The sequence below is a fragment of the Montipora foliosa genome, chromosome 1 (assembly GCF_036669935.1).
Source record: "Montipora foliosa isolate CH-2021 chromosome 1, ASM3666993v2, whole genome shotgun sequence".
Classification (NCBI taxonomy): domain Eukaryota; kingdom Metazoa; phylum Cnidaria; class Anthozoa; order Scleractinia; family Acroporidae; genus Montipora; species Montipora foliosa.
In genome coordinates, this window is record NC_090869.1 from 63,985,969 (window position 1) to 64,009,990 (window position 24,022).

General features: G+C 39.2%; 1 protein-coding gene across 1 annotated transcript; it reads left to right on the plus strand.

Moving 5' to 3' along the window:
- The first annotated feature begins 15,885 nt into the window (after nt 1-15,885).
- Nucleotides 15,886-22,665, plus strand: LOC137972437 (adenosine receptor A3-like). The gene is made up of 2 exons (XM_068819161.1): nt 15,886-16,016; nt 21,571-22,665. The coding sequence occupies exon 2, from the start codon at nt 21,571-21,573 to the stop codon at nt 22,663-22,665; it is 1,095 nt and encodes a 364-aa protein (XP_068675262.1). The 5' UTR covers nt 15,886-16,016.
- The last annotated feature ends 1,357 nt before the right edge of the window (nt 22,666-24,022 follow it).

Genomic DNA, 24,022 nt, shown 5'->3' on the forward strand with positions numbered 1-24,022 from the left:
TAGTTTCAATCAAACGTCGTAAAACCAAAACCAATGTAATTACTTTGGCCAATCAAAAAGTACGGAGACAATCCGGTAAACCATAACTCTACGTAATTGCACGTAGCCGACACAAAGCGCGAGAAAATGTGCACGCACGAGCCACGATTGGTTTTCGTTTCACTTCTGATTGGTTGAGAAAGTGGCGCGAGAACTTTGAACAATCACTGAGAGAAGTAATCATAAAAAAAACAAATCGCTAATTACTCTCGACACTCAATTGAAAGCCGCTCTAAAGGGGCACTGTCATGCTAAATTTGTTGTTTTTAACTCAGAACTGGAAAACTTGAAATCGAATTCAGTACTTAAGTTCACACGTATGACATTCCTGACAACTTACTGACAAAATATGAAATATATTTATCACACAAAATGCTATTCGTACTTAATTTTTGCAGAATTTGTGAAGACACCGTCTGTTTTTTTTTTTTTTTTTCAAGTTTCAATCCATTTCCATCCTCTCCATCCTTGGCTGCCAGCAGCAAACATTAGCTTCAGTGCACTTCAATCGTTATTCCAACAAAACCACAGCATTATTGTTTGGTCTTCATTCATGCAAAGACGTCTTAAGTGTTTTGGAAGTTTTACTAAAATAGCGTGACACTGCCTCTTTAAGGAATGACGACGAGGCCGGCTACGAGAACGTTGTCTAAAAGTATCATTTCCCGTTACTGCAATAATTTTGCGATTACTCCAAGTGAAGTCGCTCAGCATGGAAAGTGCGAGTCCATATTCCATGAGTAAAATTGGTGAGACCAGTGTGGATATTTAGAGAGAAATTTGAAAATTCATCGTCAGGTGCTCGCGTCCTCCACGTGACCTCAAATTTGATCATTTCACGTCTTTGCAAGACGAGAACGGCAATGAAATGTATCAAAATGTGAAAGGCTCGTGTAGGGCGTGCAGAGCTATTGTTTTTGCTAATTAAACCTATTGTTATGCGACGTTCTCGTAACCGACATCCTCGGACAAAAAATGAGTTAAATTAAGCTCCCTATTGCCACATCAATAAGAACCCCTGGAGGTTGATTTTGTTAGATAGGACGCAGCTCTTTACAACCTCTCATTTCATTGGATCCCTTCAGGACGCAGCTCTATTGTTTTGATTTTGTTGCGTGGGATTGTGTAGTTTGGCACAAACAAGACCGTTTTTAATTAACGAACACCAGGATCCGGTGCTTCTGTTTTGTTACGCTGATCTTTACTTGGAAAGTTATACCTAATTAGATGCACCTCAAATTTTGACATTGGGAGAAAAGTAAGTGGGGGGGAGGGGGGGACACTTCGTGACGCCCATTGGAATGCGCATGCATATAATTAGCATAATTTCTGGACATATGTGTCGGCAGGATAAAAAAAGTGTGTTTGTGTTTTAAGGCGCCATTATTAGGAACCTTATGCAAGGACGACGCCAACGAGAACGTTGTATAAAAAATATAATTTCAGGATATTTATATAATTTCCTGATAACTCCAAGTCGTTCGGGATTTGTTCGGAATGGAAAGTGTTATCAGCATTGCGGGAATTAAATTGGCATCAACGGTCTGGTTGTTTGGGAAGAAAATTGAAAATATTTCGTCAGGTTCTCACGGTCCTCAACACAACTTCAAAATTAGTCAACTCACGTCGCGATCTAGCCGAGGACGGCAAAGAAATGAACCAGAATGCAAAACGCACGTGCAGGCGGTGCAGAGACTTTCTCTTTGTTCTTTAAGCCAATTGTTTTGTGGCGTTTCCGTAGCCGTCGTCGTCGTCCTAGCGTAAGGTCTAATTTTGCGTGCAACCTGCCTCGCAACGGCATATTGGGAGGCAATATGTTTGCGCATCAAACATTTCCCAAGTGTTACACTTTGCAAATGGCTCGTACAGTTGACCGCGAAAGAAAGATTTTTTTCGCGCCCACAATATGAACATCATTTGCAACCTCAAGATCGAAGGCGTAGTAGTCGACGAGAACATCACTAAATAATAGCATTTTTGAATGCTTGTTTATTGCTTTCCCCGTTCTCTGAAACTATGCAACGTGAAAATGACCACACTTCAAGTTATATGAAAACGTGAGCAGGCGACCGCAAATTTTTCGTCTTATTTTATATACCGGTCCTCCATATTAGGTTTATAGTTCAGCAAGTTTGTAAAAACAATTGAGTCGGAGATCTTAGGTCCTTGTAACAGTAGTTCGTCCCCAGAGTCCTATGGAACAAACAACGCATGCGCAAGTGATTTCCAAGGACAATGATTTGCGCGGATTGTTGCGTGACCCATTTTGGTACTCAGGGGAGCTAACAGTTAACAGTCAGTCTGCTATGCATCCGTAGTTAAAAATAGTTTAAAAAAAGAGAGAAAGCTGGGGAAAGAGGTAATGGAGAGCGTAAGGAGTGAAAGGACGACAAAAGTGAACTGAAGGGAAAAAGAGAGGAAGAGGCGTTTGCCTCATAGACTGTGGGCCTTACTGCGTATGCATGAGATTCCAAAACATAAACCTGTTCAGCTTCACTCTTTATTGTCAATTAGTGACCATATATTAACCTGGAAAACCATTCAAGCATCTACTGCATATATTTAACTCAAGCAAGGCTATTCTCGATTAAGAAATGTTAATAACTGCCTTGTTTATCAATAAAACACATGGAGAAACACCCGCAGAGTTAAGCATGAAAAAAAAATTATCGTCATTTATTTGTTGCCATTCAGCTCGCCCCACACTCATTTCCTTCCCAGCCCTTTTTTATTCAAAGTTCTATTGAATTTTTGTACTGCAAAGATATGACAAAATGCAGTGCTGGTATGCAAAGTAAGATCCGAGGAGAAAAAAATATTACCATTTATAAAAAGGCGAGCAATTCTAAAGTTAAATGGAGAACTCTGATTGGTTGGTTTTTGGTCGGGATTTTGCAGTACGAACGATTACCATGGAAACGGTCCGTTTCTGCATTTTTTCTTTCTCCCGGGAAATTCAAGTTGAGCGAAACACAAAAAGTTTTAAAAAGCAGAATTTAATTTTTCATCACAATTATAGAGAGCGGAATTTATATAGTTTCACATGTAAAAGGTTACCGTTCAAAGTTCGCTGATGGAAGATAAAGATTACTAACATTCACCGAGCGGAGCAGTGTCCGATCACTCAGAGAAGAGATGCCACATAACACATAATGAGTATCTTACTAACCTCACTTTCTCGGTTAGTAATCCATGTAATTTTTTTCCTTCATCGGATCTCCGCTTAAACACCAGCACGACGTGCTCACGCCAACACCCTGGATAAAAAAATTTTCTTCGAGAACCCGGAAAAAAAAAACATTTTGCCCACCTCTAACTTCCGTTTCTATCCTTTTCTTGGAGCTCCTAAGGAACTCTGGCTTTGATAGGCCGACATAAGAATTCCGTAACGACCATTGCCATTTTAAGATAAAATAATTCGTCAAAATTATACTCTAGATTGCAAACGTAAAACCTCTTTGTCAAATGTCAATGGGGACCACTGGCAAATAAACCTAATTTATGGTAATTGACTGTACTAACGTTTTTCCCAGATCTCATTATCTCGTTCTGCTACTTCCGATGACTCCATTAAGGTTAGTGTATACCGTTCAGATCGGCAACTTTCTTCAAATTTGGACTTTTTTGGTTAAAGTAGTGATCTACATAGGATATCTAATGTAAAAAAGAAATTATTCAAAAAGATTAAATATCGGCAGAGAAATGGCGGTTTTACGTTTTTGACGGAAGTAAAAGTTACCCGTTTGATTTGATATAGGGGCTTAGGTATCTGCGGTTTAAACCGAACGCGCTACATCGCTCGGATTCGAGACACCCCTGAAGGAAAACGGTAACGTGCCGCCTGCTTTTCTGAATCGATAATGTTAATGTAAAACGGGTAATTATTCAAAGTGCTGCTCAAAAGTTATCAAACCAAAATAACTTCGTCTAGAAACAATGAGGGCACAAAAACCCCGATTCTTGTCCGACTCCCTTGAACTTCGATTCTATATCTTTGCCATTGTAAGGAGAGGCTCGTTTGGGAATTCTTTAATATCGTAAGTAGATGTGATAATTTCGACACGATATTCCGGTGCGACTAGAGTTTTTTTTTTCCTCCATTATTACTCAGTTTTATTGTTTTATATTTTAACCCGTATCATGAAGAAGGCAGTTACTATATCAATTCGATGCCACGGAAGCACGATTTGACGAAGGGGGAACACGGACTGGCCTGGAAATTTAAGGTTACGGTAGACCGTCACGGGTGTCCTTTGCGAAACTTCTTTTTTAGCGCGCTTTGTTAAGCGCAACAGCCATAAACTATACATTTATTGAAAGGTTATGAAATGCACTTTCCGGGTAATATATTTTCTTTTTGACTTTGTTTAATCTAAAGAAGAGCGAGGCCCAAGAAACTTGAGCGACCGATGTCTCTCAGATCGAATTTATCGGGTATCAAATTTTAATGCAAAGGGCAGCCTTCTGTCATTCACAAGGCGTTTATCCTCATAACCATGTGAGGCTTTTTTGATATTCCGATTGGTTGCTTAGAAAATTTTGAGCCCAAGCTTTGCATCACCGCGCCCAACAATTTGATCGACAGTTAGCACCACAAACGCAGTCAAAAGTATCATTCTTAATAACTTTAAATTACTCCAAAATGATCCCGAGACTGGTAGAATCTTTTCGTAACCTCCACTTATTTCATTCAAACGCGACAATAATAGTTAGAAGCGCGCTTAAAACTAACGAGCAACCCGGCACTTTCAAATGTGCGCGCTCACCATGCAAATTTTCACTCTTAACACTAGCAAGATATCGGGTCCTAAGCAATCTGTTAAGATCACCGATCGTTTCACATGTACCTCCGCAAATGTCATTTATTGCATAACCTGTACGTCATCCAATAAATTATACATTGGCGAGACAGGTAGACGACTAGGCGACCGATTCCGCGAACACTTTTGCGATGTTGAGAAGAATGAAAAGGATGCATCTAAGCCAGTCGCTCGTCATTTTAATCTCCCAAACCACTCCAAAAAACACATGGCTATCTGCGGCCTTTCCCTACACCTAGGTACGACGGAAAGCCGCAAGAATCTGGAGAAAAATTTGTCTTCCAAATCGGCACCCTTAATCCTCACGGTATTAACGAACGCTTTTCATTTAACTAACGTATTCCTATTTTTCACGTTGCCATGTTACCACCAATAGCGTAGCTCCTACTCTACTATAATACGAGACCAGCCCACCTTGGGAAGCGAGGGAATCAAGGGCAACCCTAAAATCTGGAATCCGGAATCCGGAATCCGGAATCACAGGTCATTGTTTTACCAATACACAGAGTAAAAACTATCCTAAACATTCATAAAAGCTAACCTTAGGCCTAAACAAACGTTTTTAGGCCTAAGGGTAGCTTTTATGAATGTTTAGGATAGTTTTTACTCTCTGTATTGGTAAAACAATGACCTGTGATTCCGGATTCCGGATTCCTGGTTTTAGGGTTGCCCGGGAATCAACATGTCAGTTCATTTTAAGTAATTTTAAAGCTGGAAGTTTCTTTCGGAGAAGTGGTGTTGCAAAAAAACGTTCTAAAAACGTGTTTACTAAGGAGCTTAAGAAACGAACACTTCGACGGCAACAACGACTCCACAAAACAACAATATCATTGGTTAAAGAAGGAAAAATTATCGTGCTGCACGTGCAGTACGCATTTTAGCACGTGTTTTTGCGGCAATCTTCATAACGACGCCGTGAAATCACCAAATTTGATGTTTTAGCGACACCGTGAGAGTACAGACCTTACAATATATATATTTTTAATCTGAAACGCGGCGCTCGTACCAAATATTTTAAGCAAGGGTACTTCGCCCACACTATAAGACGTGAACGAGATGGAAAAAATGCGAAAGGTAAAAGACAGTGGAAAGTTATATTTTGAGGTGGTATTTTCGTCAAAGTCACCGTCGTAAATCTCAAAGTCCCTATTTTCCTCTCAAGCGGACAGAAAGCTTCGAAAGCTTCGAGACGAGTGCCATATCTACTCTGGGCTTGAAGTTGAAACATGAAAAACTTCTACAGGCAAAACCAATGTTTACAATTCAGATTAAAATTTTATACTAAGTCATTAACTTCTTCATATAAAAAATCGAAAAAATGTGTGTCGGTCGTACGACGTCAAACAGAGGAGAAGAGACAAAAACGGGATGGCCCGGGAGGATTATAATCAAATGCTGTAATGGAAACGAAAGGCAGCTGTCGTTTTTGGAGTGCACCTTGCAGGGCTTACGAAATTATGTGCAATAACAACAAAGTTATCCTCACGGGACACACAAAGACTTCTAATGATTCTTAGAAGCATGGATTCTATGTGGAAAATTCTGAGCCCTTTGAACATTGAGAATGCCAGAAAAAAGTGGGACCAGTTTTCGTCAATTAAAAAAAAAACTTAAAACAAATTAAAACAAGTCGAAAATTTTCGTTGAAAGCGTTAGACACGAAGAAGCCTGCACTTAATGGATCTCCAAAACTTATGTTTCGACATGCACCCACTTATTCACGCACGTTATATAAAAAAAGGTTAAGCGACCTTTCATGCCGAATAATGCTCTTTTTTACAAAAAAACATCTACTACTAAACATAAATTGGTTAAGATCAGTGGTTAAAAGATGAATTCTTAACATTAATGATCTAAAAAATACAAAAATACCAAAGATACAAAGAAAGCAACCATTAAAATATCCTTTTAATAAAACAAAAACAAATTCCGGGCAAAATCGGCTTTGAGGAGGATGTGATTGGGTGAATCTAAATTGTCGCTGTTAACGTAAAGGTTTAATTAATACGCGACCATGTATTAAAAATTAACATTTATAACCACCAGTAAATTCCATTTTGGTTTTTGTGGTTTTATAACCCCGCAAATGAGGGGACAGCTATTTTTAGAGTTATTTTCATAGAGTTATGTCGTAGAGTTAGAGTTAAGTTTCCAAAATCCTCAGCCAACATTCTGATCATAAAAGCTAACCTTAGGCCTAAGGTTAGCTTTTATCCATGCTTAGGATACTTTCTGTATTTCTGAATTCAGGATTAAGGCCTTCCAAAATCTTGAATTAAGGAATTTAAAAACTCAACTCTAACTCTAATGTAATAACTCTATGAAAATAACTCTATTGCTAGTCAACCTCCACAAATGAATTCGCAAACCGCCACAATGACCTCATCTTGAGTATAGATCTTATTTTTTGAAGGGGGTAACTGGAGCCATACTAATGGTCCGTTTGCGTATAATTTGCAGTCTTTTAGCTAAAATAGCCCATATTTATTCATTTCTGATCTAAAAAAAAAAATCAGTCAATTTTTTAAGAGTACTAAACTCAGTATACAACTCAGTATACAATTGCAAGGCAGACATTCGGTTTAAAAGTAAGAATTTTTGAGTCGACAAACTGAACAACGGCTTATAACCCAATAGTTGATTATAACCTCCAGAGACCAAAGTCTTGGTGAAACCTCGCAGGTTTTCTACACAAAGATTGGTTCCGAAAAAGGAGTCATTTAAAAGAAAGACCGAGTAAATGGTTGCGATGAAACATCCTTGGTCCTCTTGAAAATTTAAGCAATTAGCCTAGGATTTTGTTTGTCGCTAATTCCGATGTATTTTCTTTTGTGATGGAGAGTGCTTGAGCCATTAGCAAAATGCAAACCATAAAAATGGATTTCCAACAGATATTTAACGAGCTGGAAAAGATGAGACAACGAATTTCAGCCTAATACAAACCGTTGATGAGCGCAGTATCTTAACGCACAAGATTTTCGCTTTTCTCCTCTTCAAGGGGACACATCGGAATAAAAGGTAAAAAAAGACTCTTTTCTTTCATATGTTTTAAAAGCTCAACTAATGTGGGTTAATTTAATTCCTTGTCCTTATAATTACGCATAAAAATGCTCTCCCTCAGTCCGAACACAAAATAGTGATTTTGAAAATTCATGGAAATTTCTTCATTCGAAGGTATTCTTTGCTCCGTTTATCGTTATTGCATATGATTATTAGGATCACAAAAAGATGTGACATAAAGTAGGGTTTATCAAGAGCCTTTCAACATTTCTCAATACTTCCAGGACATCTAGGGCGTTTTTCATTTACAAAAAATTTCCGGAAATTTCGCTGGAAATTTCCATCGGGTGAAAACCGTGTTCCATTTAACTCAGGTTCGTTCGCCGCCCAGTGATTGCGATTTTACGCGCCAAAATTTAAAAATGTGTCCGTGAATAGCCTGGAAGTGGTAAGACCTTTCAAAAGTTGAAAATGGAACACACATTTCCATCGGAAAGTTTCCAACGGGAAAACAGGACTACCTTTTCAGAAGTTCCATTTATTCCGGAAATTTTCCATTGGAACGAACCAAAAACGTGTGTTCGATTTACATCCCAACCGGAATTTCCGGAATTTCTTGGTAAATGGAAAACGCCCCTACAAAGTTGTACATTCTCTTTCGGGCAGAAGATAAATAATCGTGTGCACGTGCGGAAAGCATTTATGTATGTTTCTTTGGCGTCAGCAAAACAACGACATGAATTAAGCAAATTTGAAATTTTGGCAGCGTGAGAAGACAACAGCGAATCGCTAAAGGCCTGGCCAAACGCTCGCAACTTTGTTGCATGATCTTGCGACATGTGTTCATGAACGGGGTGGCCAAACGCACGCAACATTTTCATCAGACCCGCAAGAAGTGGACCTAACGCGCATGCCCTAGCGCAACAATGTTGCGTGAACGTGGCCAAACGAGCACATCATGCAACATCCAAACTGTTGCACGAAAAGTTTGACTGTTTTAAAATTTGATCCAACATCATCCAACATGTTGCGACTTATCGCAACAGGGTGGGCCAAACGTATGCAACATGTTGTGCCCAACAATATTGTAAGATACAAGGAAGGGGTTTCGTTTTTGCAAACGTTGGCCGTGTAGCACTTATATTTCAACAGACGTAACTGGTCAGACGGGAGCAAGCCGTCGGAACTGAAGATGTTATAGTCACGGCAATGAACATGTACAAGTACAAGGAAGGGTTAAGTTTTTGCACACATTAGTAGGGCTAACGCTCACATGGCTCATATGGGGTAGAAAACTAGCACTTCACATTACACTCTAATCAGTTAAGAATGTTACAAGATGTTACGTTGGAATGTTGCGAGCGTTTGACCGGGCCTTAATCCTCTATCTTCACTTCAAAATCCTTCGTTCCTATCAATTTATGGCATACTTCAGACCCCATATTGTACGACCAACAACAGATATACGGAAGAATGACGTATTAAAAAATTTATGGTTTTATCCTTGAATAAACTAGGCTCTTAAGGCCGGACATCAAAAAGACGTCAACGCAACACAGTACAACTTGCAGAACTTGTTACTAGAACTGACTTGCTTCTAGTAGGTGATGTGATAGCTGTTCGCCTTTGCTCTTGCCCTCTCGACATGAAGGATCTTATATACTAAAATTAGCTAAAGTGAAAGAAAAACCAACTGATTCTTGCTCTGTGCGTCGAACCTGAGCGAAATGTCAGGGAAAGTTTTGAAAAAAAAATTCAAAGAGCCCCTATGTTGGGTCGAACCTTTGACTGTCTGTGAGGGGGCAAGATGAACCAAATCCCTCGCTGCGATTGGCTACCCGAACTGGCAAGATGGAGCTATCTTGCCTGCTCGGGATTTCTCGCTTGGTCCCGCAAGATCAAAGATCATTTTTTTGCGTTTTATCCCGCATAATAAATCCTTTATTGACCAAGCTTGTTCGGTCAGGATGGCTGGATATTGGCCTCGTTCTTTGTTTGCCCGACTTGATTAGCCTTTACCAAAAAAGGACATGTGTAAGCTTAAAAGCTTCGTTGAGACTGATAGATCGAAACAAGCTTACATTACTTAATATTAAACAATTGTCAGTTGGGTGTGCTTGGCGAACACACGTTATTTCTCAGTTTGCTGTGACTAATGCAAGCGAAGCTTGAATGATTTCTTTTCGATGAAGGTTCAGAAATGACTTTGTCAAAGACCATGTTTGTTCGACTTAACCAACAGAGGACGTTTTCCGTGTTTCCATAGCCTCATCTAAACACGAAGGGGAGTTGAGAGAATTCTCGACAGTTATTCAAACCCTCGACTACGTCTCGGGTTTGCATAACTGTCTCGAATTCTCCCAACTTCCCCGAGTGTTTAGATGAGGCTATGGAAACACGGAAAAAAGTCCTCTATTGCTTTTATAAAATATTTCTCAAAGATAATTCGACAAACGAAGGAAAACAAATGAAGAAAAATTCTTGATTGAAACAGATTTTCTTGATACACGCTCATATTTCCTAACAGCCAATCAAAACACGCGTCTGACGGCATATAACCAATCAAAATTCGTGTGACGTCACAGCCGTGTTTCTGTACTCTCATCTAAACACAGCTATTGACCAATGAGAGTGCGCCTACTATCCTAATTTTATAGATATTCATTGTTGTGCTGCTAGCACTTACAGTAATAAAATAAGTAAATATAAAATTCCATAAATTAAGTTAAGTATCCATTTCGTAAGCTAGTGATTCCAATTTTTGAGTTCAGCAGGTAAAACAACTTGGTTATTGTTTAAAGTATAAATATATAGTATTTTATCATAAAATACTATATATTTTAATTTTGGATAAAGGGTTAGTTTCTAGAGACACTGTGATGTTACGTAGGTGGGGAAGTCAGAAACAGTGAAATCAACTAAGTTGATATGGTAAAGTGACCAGGGTAGTTGCAATCGAGTAACGTACACAAACAGCTTGCTCATTTTGGTCAATACCAGGACTGCCAGGAACGTTCGACCCCGTAGCCTAAGCTTTATGAGACAAAAAATCATTTCAGCCATAGGTTGTCTGATATAAGATCAAGATTTCCGGACCAACTTCTGAGAATATTAAAGAGAAAAAATTCAAACAGAGAAGAGAACAAATTTAATGTAGCTCACTCAGTACAAACAATGACTTCAGCAAATGAAACTCGAACTCCGGTAATCCCGAACTGCATGACTTCCGTGGCTCAGGTCTCTGAGGACTTCATTCGGATCAGAGTTAATAGAGGGGTCCCCTCTATTAACTCTGTTCGGATATATCTGCAAGTTGCCGTCGTCACTTCACGGTCCAACTGCTCAGTTATCCACTGGTGTTTTCACAGGCGCCTCAAACTTGGTCTGAGGGAAAGCCAACGTATCCGACAAAAATATAACGATTTGTATAGGAATCCTGATAAAAGGCTTAACAAGATAATTGTATGAAAAAATTCTCATTTAAAAAGCCTTACCTTATTGCCATTGTGGGTAGCATTTCCAGATGCAACACGATTTGAGACATTTTTCAATTTCTCGGTTGCCTACCCTATTATAAAATACCAAGGCTGCACACTCCATTCTGGGGAGCCCACCAAACTGCTTCAAATATTCCGAGATGAAATGTTCCCACGCTCACAATTCCACATCAGAATCAATTGATAAAGATTGGACTTTACTTTTCAATACCCACCATCAACTCATTAGCAGTCAGTTCCCGGAAGGGGGGGGGGGGGAAAGGGGAGGTTTTTGCATAACATTTTAGTCTATTTTATGGCCAATTGTAGACCCCATCTTAGTCACTTTTAGGTAAATGTAATTTTAGCGACGCCAACGTAATATTATTAATTTTTAATAAACTCTTTCGGCGATGAAAAGATTCGACCGTTCATTCTCGCCAATTTTTCCTATATACCACTCTTGCTAGCTTGATACTAGGTTGAAGGTACGGAAGTGACTTGGTGAAAGTGTTGCTGACGACGAATCAGAGGATTGTTTTGACAATAGTAATAACTTCTGAGAGACAGGTGAGGACAAGGTTTGACCTTTACCCATCATGATAAAAATCATTTAAGTCGTTTGATGAAACACACAATGAAGCATTGTATTCAAAAACCTCTAGCAATCAGTTTTTAATTACAGCTCAGAGTGGAACCGTCTAGATGAGAGTTTCCTCAGAGCTTCAGTATTTACGGTCAAATGAAAGTAGTCTTTTTCCGCCGAATGCAAAATTCGTACAAGAGGTAACGGTGAGACATCCTTTCGCTTTTTATCATCTCCTTCAGGGATCAAACAATCACTCCTTGTTTCTAGTCGTGTAAATTTAAATTGGCAACGAGAAACTTCTCTGAGTGAATTTGGGTGAAATGAGTATAAAGTAGGCGTACTTGATCTGAAACGTGAATAAACTAATAATAATAATAATAATAATAATAATGGTCTGAATGGTACGGCAACAATCTTGAGAACGATCCGTGAATCCTGAGGATACTAGTTGTGACTTGACTTCAAGGAAAACTCAAGCAAAGCATAGTTGCTGTTACTCTGAAATTCCAGCCGTCTCCTCCTTAGGGTTAGGGAGGAGAAGGCTGGAATCTCAGACTAAGTTGCTGTGAACGTACAATAATAATAATAATAATAATAATAATAATAATAATAATAATAATATGAAATGAAATGAAGAACCTATTGGGAACGAACCCACGACCCTCCATGATCTTGTCGGATGATTTGGAGAGCTACTGGAGAGCTACTGGAGAGCTACTGGAGAGCTACTGGAGAGCTACTGGAGAGCTACTGGAGAGCTACTGGAGAGCTACTGGAGAGCTACTGAGCTACTGGAAACTCTATGGTGAGTAAGGGTAAAATGTGGGTCTTTGACTCGAGCTGCATCACGCAGAGTCAAATATCGACTGACAGCATGGTTCATAACTGCATCGCGCAGTCACCTTACAGCATATCTTAGATGCGGCCAACCAACCACCCAAGTGAGCGATTGTGAGAATGATGTAAACATGAAATGACAGAAAAAATAATTCACAAAGGAGATTTGAAAATTATCAAGATGGGATGACTGAGGTGGAAATTTTTTTACCAACATCATTTCTACAGAAGTAAAAGGACGATGGGAGGTCCAAAGGTAAGGTGGTTTCCAGTCCAGACTCCAGGAAGGCAGCGCTTAAAGCCCAAAAAACGCCCCATGATCCACTTTTCTGGTTCAGGGCATCGCCTTTGTTAATAAACAACTCCAGCAGGGATTTTAAGTGTACTGTTTTTCAAAAACACATAAGTATAATTAGGAAAAGGATTGTTTTCAATATCAATTTTAGAAACGCGTTTTGGCAGGAAATGTCTTCAGGTTGTATGTCGCAGTCGAGAAGATGCTTATTTCAGTGGAACTCTTGTATATTAATTTAACCCTCATGTGAATAAATAAATGGACAAAAATTGATGAAGGAATGCAGATTGCAACGATAGGCTTGAATTTACGAGGGAGACGTTGGTGTGTACAGGATATGTAGAGTGCGTTTTTATCTCAGGTTGAGACAAGTATTTCAAATCACACAGCATAATCAGCTGGCGCTACCTGGTTGTCAGCGTTATGAAGTATAGCCTCAGGGGTAGATAAACTGAAAGCCAGTTTTTGCAACTGTGGTCATATCGCAACCTTTTAATTTATAACGCCTGATACTCATTAATTAAATATACCTGATAATGGACGAAGCCTTTCAAGTCGTCTATCTTGGAAACTAGGGAGAATTGTTTGTGCACAGGATGTGTACGTCTGTGTATATGGACGTCTTTAATGTCAGGCATGAGTTAATAGGTTGAGTCAGTTTTTTTCTGCATTCTTGCATCGATTATTGAGCATTTCGTGTCTCAGGTTGAAAAAAGTGTTTTAAATCACACAGCATAATCAGCTGGCTCTACCTGGTTGTCAGCGTTATGAATTATAGTCTCAGGGGTAGATAAACTGAAAGGCAGTTTTTGCAACTGTGGTCATATCGCAACCTTTTAATAGCCCTGATACTTATTAATTTAATATACCTTATAATGGATGGACGAAGCCTTTCAAGTCGCCTCTCTAGGAAACTCCTGAAAATTGCTTCTTGTTTTTATGCTGTATTGTTTCTCTATCTTTAGTCAAGACTTGAATCTTACTCGAGCAGTACAAGATACTGAAGGAAAATTTAGCTCCGATGCTAATATCAAGGACCTGAATTTTCAGTGTAACAGCCAGTAGGCGAAAACTCTCGGTGTTGCGGTCAGTAAGTGAGTGAGTCAAGAAGTGTATCCATATCTTTTTTTTTTCTGTGAATTCATGATACTCCCTGTGAAATTGCTTCTTGCAATGGTTTATCACTAAACGTACCGAATTGTGTTCATAAGATTACATAGCTGTGAAAAGAGTTTTAACTCCTATTCAGCAACTGATGAATATTTCAGTTAAAATACAGTTGTTTCCTTGCAAATGAGAAGCATTTCTGTAAATTATTTAGCTGTCATAGCATTAATATTTTGCAAGAGTTAAGTTTCATGAACACATATAGCCGTCGGCAATGGTGTCATGTGAAAAGTTTGGGACGAAAATAGCAATGTCGACGAAAAATCCAACGTGCTCCACAAGTATCGTGCGATATACAGATATACCCTGGTTAACTTAGAAATTTGTAATTCAAGTTCCAACGTTAGGATTGATTTACTGATTACGTTCAAATTTATTTATATTATTATTATTAATGAAGCTTTTTCGTCGATAGTAACATTTGTCAGTTTGTTCTCGCTAGACTGGCGAGCGAAGCGTGATTTTTCGGACGCGAAGCGGATGAGCGAGCGATGAAGCCGCGCCATCAAAATGACGAAGGACTTTTCGAAAGGCTACACTCTCGCCAATTCTTCAAATGCCGCTCTAGCTTGATTTCAGCCAGGTTGAAGTGACTTGGGTGAAAGTGTTGCTGATGACGAGTCAAAGGATTGTTTTGACAATAGTAATAACAACTTCTGAGAAACAGGCGAGGACAAGGTTTGACCTTTACCCATGATAAAAATCATTAAAGTCATCTGATGAAACAAACAATGACGCATTGTATTCAGAAAACTCTAGCGACCAGTTTGTTTTTGTCTAGAAACACAAATCCTACGAGGGAAACAAAAAAACCAATCATGAATTATACATCACCAGATTATTAGTCTTCCTTTAAAATAGGGAATTGATTTTTTTTTCCTCAATTAAGCTATGAAACTGCACAAACCTCCCAGGCCTCACTTTAAACCTAGCACGTAGATCGACAAATTCCCCTTGGGGAATTTAACGCTTAAGGTAATTCCCTTGAAATTGTTCTCCTATCAAACTTTTTTGGAAACTTGGCATAATTAACATTCATGATATCAACATTAAAAAAATGCAATAAAAAAATGGGGTCACCGTGCTTGTTTACGTGTCAGCAGGCTCTTAAAATGGCGTATCAGTTACTGGTTGCGCGTTAAAAATTCGAATCACCTTCATACGGAATTAAGTCTTGGTTACTTGAAAGACACAAAATTTTATTTTGAAAATAAAGCTTCTTTTATTCACATAAGCAGTATTGCTTCATTTACGCCGTTTTTGATAGTGCACTCTTTGTGACAGGTCTGTGGTTAGCTTGAAGTCCTCGCCTTGGCCAAAATACACCCATTACGGCACTGTTTTCCAAAAAAGTTCATGTTCTGCTATCAAACTTTTTTTCTTCTTCGAACATGTTCTTTATTGTTCTTAGCAAATACCTGAAAAAAAAATTGGGGGTCACCGTGCTCGTTTGAGAGAAAAGGAGCATTTATTTCGCTATCGGGCTTAGTTTGAGGGAAATCTCTTACGTTTTGTACGCGCACGTGCTCATGTGCGCGTGCTAATGACGCGAAAACCGTGCGCAGTAGGGATGCGCAATGCAATACTAAGGAATTACCTTAAAGGTGTTCGTTATGATTCATTTATTCATCAATTTTAGCTCATAATCGAAACGTCTAGATGGGAGTTTTCTGTGTGAAGAAACAGAAACGTTTGTTGCACAGAGCTGCAGTATTTATATACTTACCCACGAATATCGGTCAAAGGAAAATAGTCCTTTTCCTCGGAATGCAAGATTTGTACAAGAGGTAACGGTGAGACAGCCTTTCGCTTTTTTCATCTCCTTTAAGCCCGGTTTCCAATTATATGTAAATAGTCGTCCCCGTCGTTACAATCGTCTCTGTCGCTTCAAATTTTTGGAAGCAATACTAATAATAATAATAACAATAGGGTAACACGCAGCTCGTGAAGAGGGCTGTACAGGGTCAGTCTGCCCCTGCCCATGCCAGGACCAGGTGGCTGCCTGCCCAGCAGTTTAGTACCTGTTTGGGGCACCCTGCTCAGAATAACGAGTTCCTCTGCCCACAGGGAAGGTTCTTCAGTGCCAAGGGTGAGTCCCCTACAGAAAACCCCTGGGGTAAGTGAGACTCCTAAGCCATGGTAGGCTACCCACGTATTGGTGGAAACAGGAAATAAAACACCAAAACACCCCCAGCTATGGGCAAATAGTACTCTATTATTAATGACAAGTCGTACCACTAGATTTTCATGACTCATCATCGGTCGTCGCGCGGATAAACAAGGACCGCGATCTTCAGTAGGGGACCAGGCTAAGATCGAAAAGTATGTTACTGGAACAAACTCTATCCAACCCAAGGTACCAGAGGATAACCACGCCGGGAATGCCCCTCATAGAGGCCTTCTGAGTGCCAACACCACAAATCCGTCAAAACGGACACGACAGAAATGGATTCGGGATGAGTATACAGAAATTATGGAGGCACACGATGATGCCACCCTTAATCCATCAAAACCATCTGCTACAGATGAGACTTACAACATTTGGAGACGCAAGAACCCGACCAAAAGACCATACCTCGATGCAAACAAGCAAGCTAATATAAGAAGAGACATCATCAAAAATAAACGCCTCACTGATGCCGAGCTCGATGACATCAAGACAAATGCCATTCAAACCAACACATCACCCACCCCTAGAGACGAACAAACTGAAAAGTACTGGCGCCAACGAACCTGAGATCACCTCTGAAAGGTCTGAAATAGCATTGGACCACAATATACCGAAACAATAAATCTAGACGAGAGGGAAAGTTGACATACTACACGGAGTGACCTATACACCTTGACAGAAATAGAAAAAAGATCAAACATTAAGGGAAGAAAAAGAGAAAAATTTAAAAAACGCTATAACATCAAAAAGGTTGTAGATAGCTATTCTGAAATCGAAGGGTAAACAAAGTGATTATTATTTTAAGATCATACCATGCTAGAGTTATAAAAGACGGCACTGATCCAATGTGCAGGATATCCAACAGACACGAGGAAACGATAGACCACATTGTGTCTGGCTGTCCTGAACTTGTAAAAACTGAGTATATTCAAAGACACAACAAAGCAGCGGCGTATATACATTGGAAAACATTTCAGCACTACAATTCAACATCCAAGTATCGGACAAGTGGTATGAACATGAACCAGAAACGGTCACTGAAAATAAAGAAGCGACGATACTTTGGGATGTGCAAATACACACAGAGAAATAGCAGGTAACAAGCAAGATATAGTTATCAAAGACGATAGGAAAAACTCATAGATATGGCAGTACCATCTGACAGAAACACCTCACTAAAGACCACTGAAAAACTCTCCAAATATAAAGACCTAGAGATTGAAACAACTAGAATGTGGTGAATGAAAACAGAAACAATAGACCCTATTCATAAATGGCGGTCAATTTATTATTCTTTTGTCGAAGTGCAAATTAGCCTACCAAGCCTCGATACCATACAGTGAATTGAAAAGAATTCTTGTTCTAAAATGAGGCTTGGTAGGCTAATTTGCACGTGGACAAAAGAATTATAAATGTGACCGCCATTTATGAATAAGGTCTATACCACTTGTTATAGATTCTCTACGACTCATCAAGAAGGAACTGGAAAAAACAAACGAAAAAAAAACCCTGGGGCAATCAACATCAATGAACTTGAAAAAATAACTCTATTAGGAACAGCAGAAAGGTTTTGTCTTAAAAGCAAAATTTATCAGCCCTTTTTTGCTATGAGGCATTTCTCGTTCTCCCAAACTTTCACTCGTGTTTCTACAACTCGATAGAAACACGGCACATGTTTTCTGTTTCTTAAATTTAAAAGAATGGGACCTAAAACGCTACCCTGAGGCACTCCACGCTTAACACTCGCCCATAACGAGAAAGTGTCACGGATCTTCATCCTCTGTGCACAGGATGAGTAGAGTGTGTCTTAATGTCGGGCATGAATTAAAAGGCTGAGCCAGCATTTTTCTGCATTCTTCGCATCGATTATTGAGCATTTCGTGTCTCAGGTTGAAACAAGTGTTTTAAATCACACAGTATAATCAGCTGGCTCTACCTGGGTAGCTAAAATGAAAGCCAGTTTTTTCAACCGAGGTATATCGTAACCTTTTTGGAACTCCTAATTATGTACGTATTAATTAAATATACCTGATATTAATGGGTGGTAGCCATTCAAGTCGTCTATCTTGCTCCTTGTTTATTCGCTATATTGTTACTCTATCTTTAGTCCAGAATTGAGTCTTTACTCGAGCAATACAAGATACTGAAGGAAAATTTAGCACCGATGTTAATACCCTGAACGGCCTGAATTTTTAGTGTAACAGCCTGTAGGCGAAAACTTTCGTTGTTACCTTCGACGCTTCGGTAAGTGAGAATGGTGTGTTGGAAGTGCATCAATATTTTTTGTATTCTGTGAATTGCTTCTTGCAATGGTTTATCAGTAAACTTAATCGATTTGTGTTCATAAGAGTATATAGCTCTGACAAGACTTTTACTATGAACTCCTATTCTGCAACTCAGGATAAATATTTCAGTCAAGATGCAATTTTTTCCTTTCAACGAAAAAGTTCTGCGCAATAACATTTAATTTTAATTTTTAATGAAAATCCATGTCATTAAGAGTAAAACTAGCCTTATGCAAAGTGCTAAAGACGCTTCTCTTCGGGTACAGTTTTAATTTCGACCCGAAGAGAAGCGTTTTTAGCGCTTTCCATAAAGCTAATTTTACTCCTAATGACATGGATTTTCATTAAAAATTAAAATTAAATGTTATTGCGCAGAACTTTTTCGTAGATAGGAGAACCTACTAGTCATGAACCTTGAGAATTTGTAGCACACTTCATGTATGGAATCGCCATTTTCGATTTAGTCTATTCTGATAATCTGACGAGTTTCAAACACGAAATTGCACAGACATCATTTGCAATCGATATAAGGAAATCCTCGGGAGGTAAAAAAAAATGCGATAAATGCGTCTGAACAAGGAGACGTTGTCTTTCTTTCTCTTAATCAAGAATTTTAGTGTTGCTAGTTTTCGTTTTCTAGATCTGTGTTTTTGAGCACCTTGCAAAGATGTTAAAGAGCCTGAATTTATGTTTATTACGTTTAAATTCGCAAATTACAATTACGAGTACTGAACAAAAGATGAAACGCGAATGAGCAGAATACCGGGAGGTTCTATTTAATCATTAGAGAACTAATCTATCCTGTGGGCCAGGTGGAATCTTGCTAATGGTCTACTACTTTTCCCATGGTTGAAAATCTCTTGGGAAATTAATTAAGTTTAGATTTTCGCTCTTTTTAGCTGCAACCCGCTATCGTTCCAATCTTTAATCGAGATTTTGGCCATCCCGTAACTCCCGCTATTGGGAAACTGCAATTTTCCTTCTTTCAGTTAGATTTCAGCCAAAGCCCTCCAGGGGGGTTAAAGCTGACGAACGAAAATTTGCGCAATAGACCTTTTCACGGTTAGTTTACAATGTAATCTAACGTGGATGCGAGGCAATTTCGGGTTAAAATACAAAATAGCCCGAAATTGCCTCACATACATGCTAGATTGTATTGTTATGCAAATGAGAAAAACTAACCGTGAAAAGGGCTATTGAACAACTCTACTTCTTTGATATGAATCGCTTAATACAAGTTGCTTGTGATATTCCAATTGAGGATAGACTGAGAATTTCGATTTTTTTAATGCTCAGAGGTTGTACTGTCTTGCTAATCGATAGAAGATCATCAACCTTTGATGACAAAAGACATTTTCATAGTTTTTTTTTTTTTTTTTTAATGCCATATTCTTTTAGGAAGGGATGCCAGCCTCAGGGCAAACGCACCAAAAATGAGTAAATGCATAGGATTTTGGCCGACTTTTGACCAATTTGACTCTGATAAAATTTCACTGATTTTGAAATTAAATTGTTTTTTGAATAAGGGCTTTGAATATTTTTCTGGGCGTTCAGGATACGAACCATGGTATGTTTTTTGATATTGAGCACTTCTGGAACCGTCAAACAAAGCGGGATATTAGAAGATTCGAGTGAAGATATACACAATGGTACCTTTTTATCCTGCCTGCATTAATGGCCTATTTTTTACTGGGTAAATGATTTAAAAGAAATGTTGCGATGAGTCACTATGCGTAGTCCTTACTATGGAATGAACTCTGCTTATGAGTTCATTTCAGCTGTCATTTCTCACCGGTCTTATTTGTATTATTAAAGGAACTGTGAGACATAAGGGAAGCAATTGTGTCCGATGCACTTCTCTCGAGTGGTAAAATTGGTTTACGGTCGTCAGAAATTTCATAAATTTATCATGGTTTGTTGAGTCGTTCCGGTTGCCGCTACACAAAAATAATTTTTGAGCAGCAGTTTCTGATTCTGAACACGCGTACCCTTCTACGGTACTAAATAATCTCTCAGCTATTGCAAAAGAGATGAAGCAGATGATTATACTGAGATCATCAGTGCAAATTGAGAGTACGTTTATGGTCGTGCGAGACTAAGATGATGTAGGTAATTTTGTCGTAGTGGTGACAGGTGGAATGAAAACAAGAGCTAAATATCAGCCTCGATTGTTTTCGCCTTCGACTTGGTGAGCTGAGACAAAGACAATCCCGAAGTCGCTGCATGGCCTATTATCTTCTGGTCTCTTTAAGTTCTTATGCATGGCGACACCTAAGATCTCATTTGTAGGGTCTAATGACCTTTGGTTTCAGGCGCTTCACCGTAAACATCACAGAACAACTTCAAATGAAAATTATTTAAATTCACACCAAAAAGTACCTCAAGACGGGTCTTGCAATTCGTTCCAGTCCTGGGCTAATACTTGAAATCGAATCAAACCGATTTCTTGGCTATAATTAGAGGATGAAAGAAATGAAGAGAAATTTCGTATCTGGGGTGCAGGGATGGCGCGGGGTGCAGGGATGGCGCAGTGAGAGCACTCGCCTCCCACCAATGTGGCCCAGGTTCGATTCCTCGACTTGGCGTCATATGTGGGATTGAGTTTGTTGGTTCTCTACTCTGCACCGAGAGGTTTTCTTCGGGTACTCCGGTTTCCCCTCTCCTCAAAAACCAACATTTGACTTGTTGTGTTAATGGTTAATTTCACTTTACAGTGTCCCCAATTAGTGCTCCAGCGCTAAATCTACTAGACACTTATATAAAGTTCCTTTCCTTTCTTTTTTCCTTTTCCTCGCGGCCATAATATCCTGTAATATATATACACTTTTATAAAACTTGATATTATCAATTTTAGATTTTAAGAATTTTTTTATTTTCTTTTTCTCGTTTTAGATGGAAAAGCTAACTAATAACAACACAGTACCAACAAAAGCTGTGAGAAACGACTCTTTGCAAATAGGAAGCTACTTGGAAGGATACATTTGGTGCTCCTTATTTCTAGTAGAAGCCATAATCATCATAGCACTCAACATTTTGACAGTCATCGTTTTCATCAAGAAACGTTGTTTGCGCAGGCGCAGCACTTACTTGCTCATTAACCTGTCATTGGCTGACTTGTGTGTCGGAGCGCTCGTTATACCAACTTCAGTATTTCGTCGTGGAAACACTTTTGGTCTGTGGAAAATTGAAATGTCGGATGCAGTGCTCTTTTCCACATTTGGAATTGATACTTTATTCTTTGGGTGCTCTCTTGCGTTTCTAGTTTCAATATCAATCGAAAGACTACACGCTATGCGAAATCCAATGCGACATCGGTTGTTGTCCAGTTCGTCTTACAGGAAGTGGGTATTCAGCGTTTGGGTTGCGTCAGTGATCTCCACCACTCTAATAATTTCATTGTTGTCTTTTGACGTACTTGGGCTACTAGTCTGGTTCATTGTGGCTGGGTGTGTCCTTGCATGTCTTCTAATACTAACCTTCTGCTATTTGGCCATATTTGTCACGGTTCGATGCAGGAAGGACCCTGAACTCACCAATCGTCACGGTAGAACTGAACGAAAATTGACCGTGACACTGTTTATTGTCACGCTTGTCTCTTTATCTTTTTGGCTTCCTTACGTATTATTCACTTTCCTGGAAACTCCACTGTTGCGTTTGCTGACAACTGGAGCGCTTTTGCGCGTGCGGGGTATCTGCGAATTCCTCTTCTTTGCTAACTCCTTTGTGAATCCAATATTGTACACAATCAGGATGCCTGGGTTCAGAAAAGAACTTCGTTCACTCGTGTCACTTTCTGTACCATTTAGATTGAGGGTTTGCAAGGATAAGATAACCGGTCCATCAAAAAACAAAAAATACATTGTAAACCAGATAGGACCTGTTTTACAGGGAAGTAGCATTTCTGGAGACAGTTACGTTATTAACTTAACAGATCTTGATTCTGGGAGAAGCAGAAATGCAAATTTTCGCGTCCTTCCAGTGTCATGAGTGTGAGGATGTTGTAATTGATGGTAAAATGCGTCGCAGGTCACTCTAGTGGTTAAACGGCTCTTGTTGAGATGGCATTCGGCCGAATTTCATGTGATCGGGAGCTGCACGTATGTCCAGATATGCACCTAATGTAGGTGCATGTAGAAGAGTTATTTATTAGGGACCTTAGAGCTAGTTAAAATCGAACGTCGTAAAACCAAAACCAATGTAATTACTTTGGCCAATCAAAAAGGACGGAGACAATCCGGTAAACCATAACTCTAAGTAATTGCACGTAGCCGACACAAAGCGCGGGAAAATGTGTACGCGCGAGCCACGATTGGTTTTCGTTTTACTTCTGATTGGTTGAGAAAGTGGCGCGAGAACTTTGAACAATCACTGAGAGAAGCAATCATAAAAAAAACAAATCGCTAATTACTCTCGACACTCAATTGAAAGCCGCTCTAAAAGTGCACTGTCATGCTAAATTTGCTGTTCTTAACTCAGAACTGGGTAACTTGAAACCGAATTCAGTACTTAAGTTCACACGTATGACATTCCTGACAACTTACTGACAAAATATGAAATATATTTATCACACAAAATGCTATTCGTATTTAATTTTTGCCGAATTTGTGAAGACACCGTCTGTTTTTTTCAAGTTGCAATCCATTTCCATCCTCTCCATCCTTGGCTGCCAGCAGCAAAGATTAGCTTCAGTGCACTTCAATCGTTATTTCCAACAAAACCACAGCATTATTGTTTGGTCTTCATTGATGCAAAGACGTCTTAAGTGTTTTGAAAGTTTTACTAAAATAGCGTGACACTGCCCCTTTAAGGAAGGACGACGAGGCCGGCTACGAGAACGTTGTCTTAAAGTATCATTTCCCGTTACTGTAATAATTTTGCGATTACTCCAAGTGAAGTCGCTCAGCATGGAAAGTGCGAGTCCATATTCCAAGAATAAAATTGGTGAGACCAGTGTGGATATTTAGAGAGAAAATTGAAAATTCATCGTGAGGTGCTCGCGTCCTCCACGTGACCTCAAATTTGATCATTTCACGTCTTTGCAAGACGAGAACGGCAATGAAACGTATCAAAATGTGAAAGGCTCGTGTAGGGCGTGCAGAGCTATTGTTTTCGCTAATTAAACCTATTGTTATGCGGCGTTCTCGTAACCGACATCCTCGTCCTTGCTTAAAGTGCCCCTAACCCTTTAAGTTGTTATGTTTTTCATAGATTTTCATATCTTTCAAGAACTCATTTTTGTAAAAATTTTTAAAAATATTTAATTCTTGTCTTTTTACGAGCGCTTGAAGTTACTAAAGTTTTTAATTTTTGCGAGCTATAAGCCCCGCTGGACAAATTATTGTCT

Coding starts and splice junctions, on each gene's coding strand:
- LOC137972437 (XM_068819161.1), top strand. CDS start 21,571: ATGGAAAAGCTAACTAATAACAACACAGTACCAACAAAAGCTGTGAGA.